General features: G+C 33.2%; 2 protein-coding genes and 1 long non-coding RNA gene across 8 annotated transcripts; 2 read left to right on the top strand and 1 right to left on the bottom strand.

Moving 5' to 3' along the window:
- The first annotated feature begins 4,134 nt into the window (after window positions 1–4,134).
- On the top strand, window positions 4,135–13,040 carry LOC131059696 (uncharacterized). Of its 5 annotated transcripts, none has more exons than XM_059209352.1 (3): window positions 4,135–4,338; window positions 6,023–6,088; window positions 6,513–6,975. In XM_059209352.1, the coding sequence occupies exons 1-3, from the start codon at window positions 4,274–4,276 to the stop codon at window positions 6,610–6,612; spliced, it is 231 nt and encodes a 76-aa protein (XP_059065335.1). In that variant the 5' UTR covers window positions 4,135–4,273; the 3' UTR covers window positions 6,613–6,975. The 5 variants fall into 5 exon arrangements, with proteins under 5 accessions (XP_059065335.1, XP_059065333.1, XP_059065334.1 ...); XM_059209351.1 differs by lacking the exon at window positions 4,135–4,338 and adding an exon at window positions 12,800–13,040 and having other exon boundaries at window positions 5,086–6,088; window positions 6,513–6,709; XM_059209350.1 differs by lacking the exons at window positions 4,135–4,338; window positions 6,513–6,975 and adding an exon at window positions 12,800–13,040 and having other exon boundaries at window positions 5,059–6,088.
- On the bottom strand, window positions 7,447–11,179 carry LOC131059666 (probable LRR receptor-like serine/threonine-protein kinase At1g63430). Of its 2 annotated transcripts, none has more exons than XM_057992686.2 (2): window positions 9,791–11,179; window positions 7,447–8,907 (listed from the first exon to the last, which is right to left on the bottom strand). In XM_057992686.2, exons 1-2 carry the CDS (start codon window positions 10,076–10,078, stop codon window positions 8,821–8,823), a joined length of 375 nt encoding a protein of 124 aa, XP_057848669.2. In that variant the 5' UTR covers window positions 10,079–11,179; the 3' UTR covers window positions 7,447–8,820. The 2 variants fall into 2 exon arrangements, with proteins under 2 accessions (XP_057848669.2, XP_057848670.2); XM_057992687.2 differs by having other exon boundaries at window positions 7,449–9,295.
- LOC131059667 (uncharacterized) lies at window positions 9,236–10,294 on the top strand. Its single transcript, XR_009110215.2, has 2 exons — window positions 9,236–9,321; window positions 9,532–10,294. It is a non-coding gene; the product is annotated as an uncharacterized LOC131059667 (long non-coding RNA).
- Window positions 13,041–13,194: the final 154 nt, after the last annotated feature.

Here is a 13,194-nt window from a genome sequence, read left to right as displayed (position 1 = left end):
TGATTATTTTTTGAGATAGGAAAAAGAAAGAACTTAAACTATCTCAAGAAGGTTACATTAAAAAAGTATTAGACAGATTTGGTATGGTGGATGCTAAGTCTGTATGCGTCCCCTTAGCCTCTCATTTTCAGTTCTCTTCTCAATTATGTCCACAAACACAAGAAGATAAGGAGTTTACGGACAAAATTCCATACAAATCTACAGTTGGAAGTCTTATGTACACTATAGTGTCTTCTCGTCCAGATATTGCTCATGCTATGGGAGTGGTTAGAAGATTTATGTCTAATCTGGGCAAATCAGATTGGGAGGTGGTCAAGTATATTTTGCGGTATCTCAAGGGTACTTCTAGTTTTGCCAGAGACTTAGAAAAAGGAAGTCTACTTTAGGTTATGCTTTCACATTTGTTGGGGCAGTGATTAGTTGGGCTTCTAAATTACAATGTATACAGTTGGCAATCAACTTTAGAGGTTGAATACATAGCTCTTTCTGAAGGAGCCAAGGAGATGGTATGGTTGCAACTCTTGTTTAACGAGTTGGGTTTGAAGCAATAATATTTTTCTTTGTTTTGTGATAATAGCAGTGCAATCTTTATGACTAAGCATTAGACATCTCAGCCTCGGTCCAAACATGTTGATGTTCGCAGTCATTATGTTCATCACATGGTCAAAGAAGGCAAGTTTCATGTAGATAAAATTCACACCGAAAAGAATCCACCTGATGTGCTCACTAAAGTTGTTAAGTGGGAGAAGTTCGAATTCTTCCAAGCTTCTCTCGGCCTTTCCAATATAGGACTGAGTGGGGGAATCTACTTGTTGCAGCAGTTCATTGGCCTTCAAGTGGGAGATTGTTGGAAGTGAAGTCCAATGGACTCCTTCCATTTTGCCGCAAAAATCTTGGCTCTTCATCTTCTATTTGTAAAGCTCTTTAAGAGTTGTTTGAATATCACTTTGTGAGAGGTATTCTGAAGCTGTTTGCAGTTGTGTATGTACAAACTAGATTGGTTATTAATACATTGATTCCCCTGCTTTAAGTGTGGACGTAGACAATCTACCAAACCATGATATATTTTGTATCTCATTTTGTCTTTGTCTGTGAATTCATTGTTCTGTTTTTGCTCTTCTAATTCATTTCTAAATCCTAACAGATCATCTCAAGCAAACTTTTAAATGGGCCTGTTCAAAAGTTGAGAGGGCCATTATCACTATCGTTGGAACCCCGCAACATTTATCCTTCACAGGTGGTTCTATCTTTCTCTCCACTTGATTTCATGTGTTACAAAATTATGGCTTATTACTCAAAATTGCAATACAATATGTGAAAGCAGATAAGAAGGCTGTGTCTATAGAAAACTAAGGTGTGGTAGCAGATATTTAGTCAAAAGGAAATGATATTGTAGGGGTAAGAAAGGATAATGAAGGACGGGGAGAAGATTCTCCCAAATTTTAAAAGCTCTTTGTAATTTTTTTTTGCTTTGTATGGTGTCATAATGCTCTGTAAGTTTTGCATTCATAATTCCTTTCTTTATGTACATTTTATTATTAAAATTATATATATAATTCAGGCTTAATACCCTTTATCCAAAAAAAATATGATGATATTGTTGAATTTACTAGATGTAAAAAAACAAAAGAGTGAGGGTATATGAAGGTGGTGAGAGGAAGAAACCTTTAGTAACATCATTGAAGAAAATGGGGAATTTTTTTTTGTTTGTTTGATAGTGAGATGACAGAAAAGTTGTGTGTTTTATAATATTAGATTATGCAGTATTAAATTTCTTATTATTTTTTTAAAAAAGTATATCTTTTCTTGCTTAAAATCAGTGATAATTAGACACAGATTATACAAAATTGAACAAATCTATAGATAAATGTTAATGTATATATTAATAACTATATTAAATGCTAGTGATTATTTGACAACCACTATACAAAGATACATGCTAATAATGTAGTAAGTGCATTAAATTAAGATGGAAAGAAGAGTGCATAAACAACGTGTAGAGGCTGAAAAAAAAAATCTGCAAAACCTCGTTAATTCTCTTGAAGCTAAATTGTCAGAACTTAGTATTAGCGTACCAACTGCACACATTGAATATTATTACTGACCCCTTCTAACCCATGTTTCCAGAACTAAAATGATACTACCCTAATTGACTTTGAATTTTTGTGGAATGAGATCTGAGCCGTTCTTTTAAAGACGGATCTATGGCTAGTGATGGCAACAACATTATGCCGTAACTTTCTTTTCACTTACGCTAAGAACTCTCTCATTTTCAAACACATATCACAAGGAATTCAAATACTCTTAAACTGATCTGAGCCATTTATTTTAAGCAAAATCAACGAACCTTTAAGCCTATAAACAGTACTAGTTCTATCCAACCAATCGAACCAATCAACGGCTATGAGAAGACATAGTAAGGTGGGTCTAAAAATTCGTATCAAACTTTATTTGTTGAATTTCGCTTTTGTTTGAGTACTCTACACAAAATTCCATTTTCCACTCCGAATACAACTGTTATCTTAAAAGTAAATGTTTATTGTTTGATACAATTCTATTTCGGTCTGAAAAAATTAAAGTCTTAGGGATAATTTTGTCACAACATTTTACTCATATTTAATCATTGTTTATTTCTATTATTGCCATCAATATTTTAATTTGTTGGAACTAAAACCTGAGGGTTGCAAAACAGTATAGCTTAATTTCTCATAATTTGCAAATATAAACAGAAGTTCATACAACATAATGCATCCCTTTAGATGAACCTTACTAAACCATTGCATGCATATTCAAGAATGATGTAACACACATTAATTCTTTATGCATATTCAAGAATGATGTAACACACATTAATTCTTTATGAAATGACTTGTAAACTATTTCCCTATATTCTTTTATAAACAGAGAATGCTCTCTAGATACGCAATTTGTCCACTGTTTTAAGCTGAGAGATAAAATGTGTCCCATCAGTATATCGTATCTAACTAAAGAGTCAACAAATGTACTAGCGGTTAATCCTTTCTTTTCAACAGAGCAAATAATGCAAGGAGGCACTTTTACTTATATTGCTCCTTCCTACTTTATTTTTAAATAATTCAGAAAAGAAACCACAGATATCATAGCAGGGAGAACTATATTTCGACTCACTTTCGCAGATTTAATGATTAGGACCAAAAAAAGAAAAAACATTTACAGATTATATAAAACATGCAGGTTTCTTCGCATTAACTAAACCAACATACTACATATGAAATTTGATAGATATTCTAACATCTCATTAAAATTCAATTATAAGAAGTCAAAATGATGATTGCATTCACATCGAAACAAAATAAAAATACCAGAAGAGAATGCTTGTCAATGAGGGTTAGAAATAAAAATAAAATAAAATAAAAAATTATCTTAGGTTAAAAGAATGCTTTGATGTTATAGCTATAATAACGAGTGAATCGGGCGGACCATTTTTCTAATTTAAAGAGGTACAAATAATGAAAGTCATTTTAGAGATCTGTTGATTAAGACTAAAAAATTGCTGAATCTGTTATCACATCCATTTAGTAAAACCATTTTCTGCTATTGGTTTGGCACACATATTATAAACATCATGACCTATTTTATTCATAATAGGGATCATAGTTTAAAGAAAGATCACTTCGGTGATTCCTTCAATATTTCATGGGGTAGAGACCAGCTAAGGCCATCCCACAAAGTCCTCATGAAATTCTCTTTTTATCTTCATATATATCACCGCACATTGCTTCACCGCTTCCTCCATTGAGAAAGCCGATGTTGTATGCTGCGAAATCGATTTTTCCATTGTAATTCTACTGCACAGACCAAAGTAGTTTGTAAGTTATTGATATGCAGTGCCCAGCAGGAGGCTTATAATATGATGTATCAGAAAACGCCTTTGTCACTGCGAAGATGTTGGGACCATTTGTAATGCCTGATAGGGCAAATTCATCACTAAATCATGAAAAACGGTTCTGAATTCTTGCCAATTCGGATCATGGATGAAACACAAATTGTGCGTGTTGAGCTGACTGGACCAACTCAAAAGGGGTGATTTGCTTTTGTTCATTGCAAATCGGTTTGCAAATATTGAGGCACCAGAAGCATTGCGATTTGATTTGGAAATATTGTGGCACAAGAAGCATTGCCATTTGATTTGGAAATATTCGAGCATCATTACGATTCGATATGGATATATTCTGGCACAAAGAAGCATTGCGATTCTATTTGCAAATATTTTGTTTGCAATTTTAAGTGTAAGATGACTGCAGCAGCGCCCATGAATAAAATGCCGGCCACAACGTTAATATTGGGCGTTTTGAAGAGGCAACCACCTGTTTCCCAACACCTCTCGTAGTTTATGAAGTTAAAAGCGAGTTCATAAAATTTTATTTGAAATCTTATTTTTATTTGTAATGTTTTTTTCAATTTAAGTTGTATAATCTAAATTGATTTATGAATTAGATTGTATAATTTAATTTTGATTAAATATCATGTATCATTTAAAGAATTAAATTTTTTTTAATTTTTATTTTTTTAAATGTAAAGATCACTTTACTAATGATTATTTTCAAGCTATGCTTTTATTTGAAATAAGAGAATTCACAGTTTGTAAATTGATTTTTAAAATTTGTATCATTATCTTTATATTTTTATCATTTGTAAATATCAAATTCCTTCCCTCTTCCATTAAAATTTTGTGTTTAAACTCTGATACTCTCTATTTTACAATCTAATATTTTAAGGCAAAGAAACAAAAAAAACCTGGCTTTGATTGTAAGATCAATGTGTCATTTTGAATTCATATCATTTTTGTGGTCTTTGCCTTTCAATAAATAGAAGGATCTTCAATAGCTGGTTTATCATAAATTAAATTAAATTTCTTATTCCTATTAATGCTAAGAATGTGAGTTTGGTTTAGTTCTTTAATTGGCATGATTTCTAGAATTGATGGTATTATGAGAATTCTCTTTAAATCTTTCAAATTCTAACTTTATTAATAAATATGATTATTTGAAGATAATAGCATTCTAATTTGATATAAAGATTTTCACAATTCTTAATGAGAATCCAAACTTAAGAACTAAAAAAAATTATATAAATTTGAATTTTCATAAATCAAGACCCACCCTTAAACACATTATCTCTCAAATTCTAACTAAAATACTATCCATAAAAAAACTAACACCAAAAAAAAATCTAACTCCAAATTAACGCTCTTCCATGTTTACTCTATCCATATCCTAATCCTTTCCATAGATAGCCATATACCTATGAATTTAGCAATAATAGCTAGAGTCCAGGAATTCTTCTGAAATGCATATGTTAGCGATCTCATCTAAGACTTCCACATTAAAATTACCAACCGATTTCCACGTTTTAACTTTTTATCCCTTTTTAACTTACCATAAAGATGGCCTCCCCATTCCAATTGTTTTATCCCTCCCCAACCAATTCAACTGTAAAACTAGATTTGTTCTTTTAAACTCCATGTACGAGGAGTATTGATGGGAAGTTCTTGGTTGCCTCGTTCAGAGCGCCCAATGTGGTTCTTTGAGTTCTTAACTGTCTTACTCCTTTCATTGTTCAACTAAAACAAATTTTATTCTTCTGCACTTTAGTTGGTTGCATCGTTCAATGCGCCTGATACTATGTCATGGTCTGCGTCTTATTCATCATTCCTAATTTTCCATTACGTTCGCATCTGCATTCATCTTATCTACCTTATTTCACTCACGATTCAACGTTTCAACATTCTTCTCCCAAAATAATATTATTTTTTAGAACTGTATAAGGAAACTATATCCGAAGCAAGACAGCAATATCCTAAAAGATATAAAATATTAGGGTTTTATCGCAAGGGACAGGCAGAAATTCCCTTAAAAGACTTTCTGTAAAATCTACTACATTCTCTCTGAAAACTGTATCCATTCGTCAGAAGTTGCCTGCATTTAACAGCTTTTCCTTTCGAAAATGGCATTTAAGATAGAATATAAGTGGTTCTTTGCAGTAATGATGGGAATGGCGATCATCATGTTTGCTGGAACTGGCATGGCTACTGCAGAAGACACAGAAGGTATGCCGTAATATTTTTTATTTCTTCACTTGATATTTTGCAAGTTTCGAACACATAATGTATTTGCCGAAGGAAAATTTTGTGTTGCACCAACCACAAGTTTTATGTTGTTCAACTCTTCTTTCCCTGTAGTTTCTTTCGTGCTTTCCTTAAAATGCTGAAAATTAGGATGCTCTCAATATATGTGAAAAAAACACAAGAAAATGTGTTTGGGGTTTAGGTCTTGCCTGCTCTTTTCTTTAATATTTAACCCTAGTCAATATCTGTTTCTTTTTTCTGAAATTCTTTTGCAAGAGTGCAACCACCAGGTATCATAAGAGCTAGTGAATGGAAACTGAAAGATAAGGAAATGCACCAATAATATTTGTTCAATATAGACCTCAAATATTCTTTTATATGGAAATTTTAATTTGTGTGGTCGCAGGATCGAAATCACTGCTCTCTATGACACAAGCTACTACTCAGGCGCCATTTCATGTCCACTTGGCAAGAATAACAGAAAGGAAATCACGGCCGTCGGATAGTGTTGAAACTGTATTAGCTGAGATGCCGATAACTGAGCAGGCGGCTTTGAGAGACGCGATCTTCTTCTTGTTCTTTTTACTCTTTCTCACTTCTCTGGTTATTCTCTGGTTATTCTCTGCATCAAAGTTATAGTAACTTGGCGTTCGATTTAGAAGCACTCTGGGATATCATCATTTTTTTTTTCGCTATTTTGAAACAATCCATTTCTTCAATTTTATGCAAAATGCCAAGGTCTGCTATAAATTCTTGTTCCCTGATTTTGAAATGCATTTAAGGCAAGGAAGCCAGAAATCGGCTTTGACTTGAAGTCAATGTTTGCTAAATTTATCCCAGACGGTTCAACTTGATAAGTTTTACTTCAAGCTATCTTTCATTTTCTTATACTTTGGAAATCTAAATTTTTAAAGGGAAATTGACTGAGTTTTGTGGGGTTGGAAATTTTAGTGGGATGAATTTGATTTTAATTTTTATTTATATAAAAATAATGTGTTGTTTTCTGGATTTAATTTTTTTAGTATTTTTTAATGATATATGTAAATGGTATTTGATCATTCTTCTTTCTAAGTATAATCAATTATACTGGTATGTTTTAAGACTAGCTCTTACATTTATTATCATTAAATATGCATGTATGTCTATCATCCATGTCTTTATATTAAGCATTATTGACTTATAATAAGTTAAAACATTTTACTTTTAAGTAAATATAACATATAGTATTAAATGGTATAATTATCTATGTAAATGAGTTTGTTGTTAGAAATGTCAGCACGACAATTATCCACAACATACACTATTTATTTGAATTCTTTTATTATGATTATTATAATTAATGAAACCAAAATCCCTTACCTTTTGAAACAATGAATAATAAATAGATATAGGGAGTTATAATTTTAAATGTTTATATACAATCTTAACCTTGTTTTGGTCTACCCTAATATAAATACATTTTAATTCTTATTTATCATGATGTCACATTAATAGTGTGTTTGTCTACCTCATCTCCACTTTTATTCTATATGATTTATTTTTCCAAATCTTTTTCATAAGAATTTTATTTTTAAAACACTTTAAAATATGATTTAGTTGAAGATGGCAATGATTTGGACTTTCATTTTTCTTTATTATTTTTTTTTTTGATATTCATTTGAACATGCACATAAGAATACTCATGATGAACAGTGACATCTTTAAAGCTACAACAATTATTTTTTCACTATTCATTAAGTCAACAATTACTATGCAACAATTAGAACGTGGTCTAACTAATAGACCTCGTCATACTAAACAAGAAAGCATGGTGAGTACGTCTCTGGTATTAGGTCACTTGTTGGGGTCATCATCAGTGCAAAAGAAAGCAATCTTCATGACAAGGAAGATTTCATCATCATAGCCCTGTCCTCTAATCTGTGGAATCGTGGATGTATGGCACCAGATGCTGTTTTTGATCACATTTCTCAACCATCTCTAAATACTATCCTGTGGGATTGTTTGAAACAAATCATCATATGGAATTTTACCTATAACCAAAACAGCAAGAACAACCCAAAAACTATGAACATCACACTTGTCTGTAAACTTTAAGGTCTGGTAATATTCAGGGGCAATGTACCCTACTGTTCCTGCTACATTTGAGGTAGTAGCGTGTGTGGCTGTTTCAGGGAGGGCCTTTGCAAGGCCAAAATCTGCAACATGGGCGTCAAAGTACTCATCAAGGAGGATGTTTCCAGGTTTCAAATCACGGTGAATGATTTTTGGAGTGCTGTAGAAGTGCAAATACTGTAGACCTGTACCAATTCCCATGGCAATCTTATGACGAACAGGCCATGCTAATTATAGAGTGCCTTCACCAACCTCTTCTAAGGCTCGATGGTCACTACCATTTTTCATATAATCATAGATTAATGGATGGCAATCAGGCCTTCCAATATAGGCTAGAAGAGTAACAAGGTTTGTGTGCCTTATATGGCCTGAAGTATCCAATTCTGGACGAATTTGTCGCCTTCTTCTGTGAAGAAGCTTAGTGTCTTCATCTGATATATCTGTTGAATTGAGAGATGGTTGAGCAATTTTCCTAATGGCAATTTCCGTGTCATATTGAGGCTGTGTCCTGTAAACTTCCCCAGAACCCCATTTTCCTATGAGCTCTGCTGATCTGAAACCATCCTCTGTATTTAAGAAGGCTAAATCCTTAGCCTTTTTAATTAAGGAACTGTAAATCTTAGCACCCTGATCCTTGGGTCTTCCACGGATACAGCACAAGAGCATTCTATACACAAATGAACACATAACTGCAGAGATTGCTCCTGTTATTAGTCCCAATGAATCACCCAAAACCCACTTTGTAATTGACAACTTTTTCTTCTTCTTCTTATGCTTTGCTGGTGTTGGGGCTAGTGTACCATTTTTTCATTATGACTTGGTGCTGGAGCTGGTGCTAGAGATGGAGGTAACTTACCAAAACCTTCTAACATAATCCAAGTTTTTGCAGCAGTTCAGAGTGAAGATTCAGGAATTGACCTCTTTAAAACACTTGAAAGAAGGCTTTGTGATTGTTGCTTCTCCAGTTGATCATGTGCCGAAAGCTTTGAAGAAGAAGATGATGACGACGCTGAAGAAGACAAATCAGAGGTTGCTGTTTTACTATTCGGAGAAGCTTTTAGTGGCCGGCCACAGAGTCTGGTATTACCAGAGAAAGCACTTGGGTCAGCACCATACTTGAACCAATGTCCCCATGGAATAGGGCCTTCCAAATTGTTGTTAGCAACACTTAGAAACCTCATAGTTCGTAGTATTTCAAAGGAAGGAGAAATTCTTCCTACTAGGAAATTTCCTGACACATCTAAGGAATGCAGTTTGCTAGAATTGTTGACTAACGTTTGCGAGATCTTAACATGGAGAAAATTGTTGTGCAGGTTAAGGATTTCTAAAGATGATAAAGAACCCAAACTTTGAGGAATGGATCCTACAAACATATTGCCATTTAGAAAAATAGATTCTAAGGCCGAAATCCTGGCTATATGATAAGGAATCATACCTGTGAGAAGATTGTTGACCAAATTGAGATATTCAAGACATCGAAAAGGACTTTCTGATATGCCATCAGGACTACTTCTAGTTCTGAAACTAAGGAATGAAATCTCACCAGAGAGTGTTATCAGAGAGATGCCATACCTTGAGGCTCCTGAGATTGCCGAATTCAGAACGAATTGGTCCAGAAAGCTTGTTTCCACTCAGGTCCACAACTTCCAACTTCAGACAAGAAGCAAACTCTTTTGGGATCCTCCCAACCAGCAAGTTATTGGCAAAAGAAAGCTTTTTAAGCTCAGAAAGCCTTCCAATTGCAGGAGATAAGCTTCCTTTCAACTGTTTGGAATCCGATTCCAGACTCACTACCTTTTTCTCCTTCCCCGCACCAAACCATGCACATGGAGACTCCGATGTGTCCCAGGGACTCATCATTCTTATGAATGCATTTTAACATACACAATTAGACTTACCACAGAGCTTAGTTTTGACAGTGTAACACCGCCTCTCTTGACTAGACTAATTGTCTAGTGAAAGAGAGGCGCCGTGACAGCTGTCAGAAATCAGCAATCTGTTAAAGAAGCCTTGCAACTCTCTTTCCATTTTTTGTTTAAAATTTCCTATGCAAGGAATGCTCCCACCACTTCGCTCCACTCGCATTCGTCTTTAACCATGTTGGGATACCCATCCGTATTTTAAGAGTTGCAAATCTTTGAAGATCATATTAATAACAAACCAAACCATGCAAAATAGATTAGGCCAATCAAATAGCCATTTTCATGATTAATCTACATGATGTAACTCTATCCATAATAATGTCTCTAAATAATTTTGCTATAGTGTGTGAAGGAAGAAAAACTATAATATAGTTAAGTTGTGTTAGTCAAAATACTTTCAGTCAATTCACATTAGGATTAAAACTTTCTCAAGTTATTGCATAACAAATTAATTTTTCAATAATGAAATTTTCTTGATTAACTAGATCAAAGGAGGAGCTAATAATTTATTATTTAGTAAACATTAAAATAAAATTTTAAAAAATAAGAAGGATGAAGCAAGAGAATTAGAACTACATAGAGGAATCCACAACCAAAGACGCTAGTATGTCTTGATAGAAATGGAAATATGATCAAGCTATATTTATGAAATGTACTATTTCTTGATGCAAAAATAATTGTTACATTAAAATCAATCCAAAATAAATACATATAATTTTCAATATTACATTCTACCCCACTTTAACTTAAATATAAAAATAATTACTTTACTTATTTTTATCTTTAATACCCACTCACTTGTTCTACGTTGTTCAATACACATAATTTACCATAACGATGGCCTTCGTACTCACGTTCCATTCCAAGTATTATTGTTCTTGTCGTGGTCTGGGTCTTAGTCTTCATTCCCAATTTTCCACTACTTCGCTCATCTCCACATGTGCATCTGAAATCATCCTTGTTGTCTTTCGTGCTTAAATCCTACTCTTCTCTTTAATATTTAGCTATAGTCAAATACTTATTTGTATTTTCTCTTATATTATTTATGGCGTTATGGTATTGTAAGAATCTTTTTGAATATTTTTATTTTAAATTTATTAATAGATATAGTTATTATAATATATCAATATTGTAATTTGATGTAGTTACATTTTATTAATGTAAATTTTTTCATTTCAAAATAAAATAAATTCTTACCATTTTCTATTGCAATTTAATCTTTATACAAATTCATTTCATTTAAAATCTAGGTAGACCAATTAAACAATCTTTATAAAATAATAAAAAATAATAAATATTGTTCTTCTTATTTTTTATAGTAGAGAGAGTTGCCTTTCCCATTAGACTCAACAAATACCAACTTATCTATAAGTCTTTTAGCTCCTTAAAAGTTGAAAAATGATGAGAAAAAGTTACTTGCCTCATTCAAAGCGGTCCAATTTTAAACATCATCATGATATTCAAACCTTAATGAAACATGAAAAAACATTCATATAAGTGAAACACTCCAATTATATTGCTATTATTATTATTACTTTAAGATAAATTAAAAAATAATAAAAATAAAATTAATATTATTATATTTCACGTACAATTATATCTTGTTTGCTAATGTTGGCTAGTGTTCTATCTATCTAATGACTTGTAACTTTTAGTTTTACGATCTTGTCTTAAATTGTTCATCTTTATAACTTTGATTCATCGCTACTTAATGCACATAATTTACCATAACAACAGCCTCTACAACTGATTCAACAGATACTAACTTTAAGTTAGTTGCCTCGTTCAAAGCGCCCAGTATCGCCCAGTATCAGCGTTGTGGTCCGCATTGTCGATTTTCCACTACTTTATTGTGGAATCATCCTATAGCTGTCCTTTTTCATTCACATCCATTCCAACTGTTTCTCCCTTCTTTGTTCAACCAATTCAACAAAAACTGTATTTGTTCTTCTCGCCTTCAATTCGTTGCATCGTTCAATGCGCCCACTATTAATGTCCTGCTCTAACTCTTCTCCCAACTACCTCGCTTATCTCCATGCGCGCAGCTGCAATTGTTTTATTTCACACTCCATCCACATTAGGGTTTAATCGCAAGGGGCGTGGAGAAATTCTCTGTAAGAGCTTCACGAGAAATCTACTAAACTCTCAAAAAAACTGTATGAATTTGTCATTATACAAGTTGATAGCATTTCAGAGCTTTTCCTAACGAAAATGGCATTAGAGAGAAAATATGCCTATTTCTTTGTCGTAATGATGGGAATGGCGATGCTCATGGCTGCTGGAACTAGCATTGCCGCTGAGGGAGACAAAGACAGTATGCCGCCCTATCTTTTTATTTCTTCACTTTATAATTTGCATGTATCGAACACCTCATCTCTTAGCTAAATAGAAGATAACTTAATCCATCTGCCGCAGGAGAATTTTGTGTTGTTCCTTCCATATGTTTAATATTGCTCTACTTTTCTTTCCCTGCATTTTCTTTCATACTTCACTTAAATTGCTGCAATTTAGGATGTTCTCGATATATAGAGAGTAAAAATTCAACCACTAGGCATTTCCATCAAAGCTAAGAGACTAGAAAATGTGTGATTAAGAAATGCAATCATAAACGTCTCAAATAATTTTTGTATAGAAATTTATTTTACATTTGTTGTCGCAGGATCGATATCTCTGGACCCTCTGACAAAGGCTACTGCTGAGACGACAAGGACAATTGAAACGAAATCTGGGTCATCTGAAAGTGTTCCAAGAGGTTCTACTCGCATTGTGGTAAAAGAAAAGGCAGATAAGAGAGACGAAATCATCTTCGTCTTACATTTGGTCATTATCAATCTTGTAATCGTACACGGTAGCACTTTCATTTCATACACAGCTCATAATACATAAATATTGTGATACAATATCTGAGTAGAGTTTTTCCATGATTTCATGATTTCATGCATCATTCCTTATTATCATGTTCTTTATCTTCTCCGTTTATTTTCTTACTTTTTTCTTGCAAGTTCTTACTCTTGTCTAGCCAAGTTTTGATTCAGAGCGTGTCCATTAGGTTCA

This window comes from Cryptomeria japonica, chromosome 7, assembly GCF_030272615.1.
Source record: "Cryptomeria japonica chromosome 7, Sugi_1.0, whole genome shotgun sequence".
In the NCBI taxonomy this organism is placed as follows: Eukaryota; Viridiplantae; Streptophyta; class Pinopsida; order Cupressales; family Cupressaceae; genus Cryptomeria; species Cryptomeria japonica.
The sequence above is the reverse complement of the archived record's forward strand: the minus strand, read 5'-3'. Positions and strand labels throughout refer to the sequence as shown.